The sequence below is a fragment of the Anguilla anguilla genome, chromosome 16 (genome assembly GCF_013347855.1).
Source record: "Anguilla anguilla isolate fAngAng1 chromosome 16, fAngAng1.pri, whole genome shotgun sequence".
In the NCBI taxonomy this organism is placed as follows: Eukaryota; Metazoa; Chordata; class Actinopteri; order Anguilliformes; family Anguillidae; genus Anguilla; species Anguilla anguilla.
The window spans coordinates 2,986,787-2,990,403 of NC_049216.1; the positions used below are offsets into that span (position 1 = coordinate 2,986,787).

General features: G+C 41.7%; 1 protein-coding gene across 1 annotated transcript in view; it reads left to right on the forward strand.

Moving 5' to 3' along the window:
• Window positions 1-3,411, forward strand: part of LOC118215098 (NLR family CARD domain-containing protein 3-like) — a 14,503-nt gene extending 11,092 nt beyond the window's left edge. The window contains exons 9-10 of the mRNA XM_035395535.1: window positions 440-779; window positions 1,589-3,411. Coding sequence (XP_035251426.1) covers window positions 440-779; window positions 1,589-3,411 — 2,163 coding nt within the window. The remainder of the gene's footprint in view (window positions 1-439; window positions 780-1,588) is intronic.
• The last annotated feature ends 206 nt before the right edge of the window (window positions 3,412-3,617 follow it).

Consider the following 3,617-nt stretch of genomic DNA (forward strand, 5'->3'; position numbering starts at 1 on the left):
TTTCATCTTTCATCCATCTGGTCAGGGTTGTGTGGGGGCTGGAGCCAGTCATCGTGTGTGTTGGGTGGGTCCGGCCGGGATTTCTGTAACATTTATTTCATTATTATTTGATAATAATATGATTAATGGTCAATTACGATGAATTGACATATTCACCAACCCACCTCCTCATGTGTTTATTTCACACTGATACAGCACACCTCTTCCTGTTTAGTTCAGTCTCTGATACAGCACACCTCTTCATGTGTTTATTTCAGTCTCTGATACAGCACACCTCTTCATGTGTTTATTTCACACTGATACAGCACACCTCTTCATGTGTTTATTTCACACTGATACAGCACATCTCTTCATGTGTTTATTTCACTCTGATACAGCGCACCTCTTCATGTGTTTATTTCACTCTGATACAGCACACCTCTTCATGTGTTTGTTTCAGTCTCTCCTGCGCACTCTGATGAAGCTGAAGAAGGATGAGAAGTTGAAACTGTTTCAGAGCCATCTGAGTCAGGATTGCCCAGAATGCTTTAAGGGTCTGTCTGAAGATCCTTCTGTACTGGATAAGTTTATGAAGATGAAGGAATTGTTCAGGAGTCATCAAATTGCTGATTACCCAGAATACACTGAGAGAGAGCAGGAGGATCCTGAGGTCCTGTACATAGTTGAGAAGATGCTGGAGACGTGTGGCAGTAAGAGGTCTCTGAAGATCACACTCCACATCCTGAGGAACATTAAGCAGAAGGATCTTGCCGACTCACTGGAGAGAGATGAGCAGCTCAGTAAGAGCTTTCTCTCATTGCTAATGTGTATCCATTCAAATGCTGAAATTAGTTATAGCATCCACACTTTCACTATAGTGTTTTACATTCACAATATTACATATAGAAATTGTCACAACCAATGCGCACACAAAGGCATTTCAATGAAACTATAGCATCAAGCAGTGATTATGGGGGTAAGCAAATGTACATGAGATCAAATTTCCCTGAGGGGGATTCAAAGCAGAAACCTTGTGCTCAAAAGCCAGTGACTAAACCACTGTCCCATTAGACAGACTGCCCTGAGGTTGTAGCCAGGGCAACCTAAGAGCACTCAGGATAAAAATATTAGATTTTAAAATTACCCTGTGACCTTTAAAGACTTTACCACAAGGACACGTCCACAACATAAACCTGAGAAATGAAGTGTAGAAGGACATTTGAACCCATTTTCAGTCTTTATTGTACAAATGCAACAGTATGTACTTTCTTGCTGATTTGTTGTATTTATGATGGATTATAATTGCGAGTTATGTAATACTGTGTGAGAAGTGTGTAACACTGTGAGAGAAGCGTGTAATGCTGTGTGAGAGCGGTGTGTAATGCTGTGTGAGAGGTGTGTAATGCTGTGTGAGGTATGTAACACTGATATGTGTGAAATACTGTGAAAACTGAATGCATTAACATTTTCATTGACTGTTTTTTCTTAAAATCCGTTATTGAGTGGGAAATGTTTATCACATCTTTAAAATGTTTATCACATCCATTATTGAGTGGGAAATGTTTATCACATCTTTAAAATTATTATTTCTCATATTTCCTCTCTTCAGATGAATCCATAAAAAGAGCCCAGCAGAAACTGAAAACTCATCTGAAGAAGAAGTTTGAACGCGTATTTGAAGGTTTAGCAAAGCAGGACCGCCCAACCCTCCTCAATGAGATCTACACAGAGCTCTACATCACAAAGGGGGGAAGTGGGGAGGTCAATAATGAACACGAGGTCAGACAGATTGAGACAGCATCCATGAGACAAACCACACAGGAGATGGCAATCCTCTGCAATGACATCTTTAAGCCTTTACCTGGACAAGAGAAACCCATCAGAACTGTGCTTACAAAGGGCATCGCTGGCATTGGGAAAACTGTCTCTGTGCAGAAGTTCATTCTGGACTGGGCAGAAGGAAAAGCCAATCAAGATGTTGATTTCATCTTCACTCTCCCTTTCCGAGATCTGAATTTGAAGAAGGAAACAACAGTCAGTCTGATGCAACTTCTGCAGCACTACTTTCCACAACTGAAAGAGATCCAAAGTGTTGAAGGTGATAAAGTCAAAGTGGTGTTTATCTTCGATGGTCTGGATGAGTGTCGACTTCCTCTAGATTTCCAAAGCAATAAGAACTGCTGTGGTATAACAGAGGCATCATCAGTGGATGTGCTGCTGACCAACCTCATTAAGGGGAATCTGTTTCCCTCTGCTCTCCTCTGGATCACCTCCCGACCAGCAGCAGCCAATCAGATCCCTCCTGAGTGTGTCCACCAGGTGACAGAGGTACGAGGGTTCAATGACCCACAGAAGGAGGAGTACTTCAGGAAGAGAATCAGAGATCAGAACCAGGCCAGCAGAATTATCTCACACATAAAGTCATCCAGGAGTCTCTACATCATGTGTCACATACCAGTCTTCTGCTGGATTTCTGCTACTGTTCTGGATACAATGTTGGGTGAAACAGAGAGTGGAGATCTGCCCAAAACTCTGACTGAAATGTACACACATTTCCTTCTCATTCAGACTAATGTGAAGAATCAGAAGTATCATGGCACGTATGAGACAGACGCAAAGAAGATGTCAGCATCAGATACTGAAATCATCCTGAAACTGGGGCAGCTGGCTTTTCTACAGCTGGAAAAGGGCAATCTGATATTCTATGAAGAGGACCTGAGAGAGAGTAGCATTGATGTCAGTGAAGCTTCAGTGTACTCTGGGGTGTGCACAGAGATCTTCAAAGAGGAGTGTGGGTTGTATCAGGAGAAGGTCTACTGCTTTGTGCATCTGAGCATTCAGGAGTATCTGGCTGCCTTGTTTGTGTTTCATTCTTGTGTAAATGAGAACAGAAATGCACTCCGAGCAAAAAAATATCGCATTGACAGAGTAGAGCTGTCTGAGTTACACAGGAGTGCAGTGGATCAGGCCTTAGAGAGTAAGGATGGACACCTGGACCTTTTCCTCCGATTCCTGCTTGGCCTCTCTCTGGACTCCGTTGAGACTTTCTTAAGACACAAAACAAATCCCATTGTTACATTCTTTCAAAGACTAAGGACACAGCCAGAAAGCAGATCAGAGAGCATTGAGAAAACAGTCCAGTACATTAAGGAGAGGATCAGAAAGGAATCTTCAGCAGAGAGGACCATCAATATGTTCCACTGTCTGAATGAACTGAATGACAGCTCTCTAGTGCAGGAAATCCAGAATTTCCTGAGATCAGGAAAACTCTCTGATAAAAAGCTGGAACCAGACCAGTGTTCAGCGCTGGCCTTTGTGTTACTGATGTCAGAGGAGATCCTGGATGAGTTTGATTTGAAGACCTACAACACATCAGCAGCAGGTCATCAGAGACTGGTACCTGTAGTCAGGAACTGCAGAAAGGCCATGTGAGTATTATGTCATTAATAATGTCTTTTCCCACTTTCAATTTCTAGTGAGAATAAAGTGCAATAAAGGCAAGTGAAAATTTGGTTTAAAAAAAAAAAAAGATTTCTGAATCAAGATGTTTTAACTAGTGCCCTCATTTGATGTATTGTATCCAGAACATAAGAAGCATCACATGCAAAACCTCATCACTTATCATATATTTAATTTAA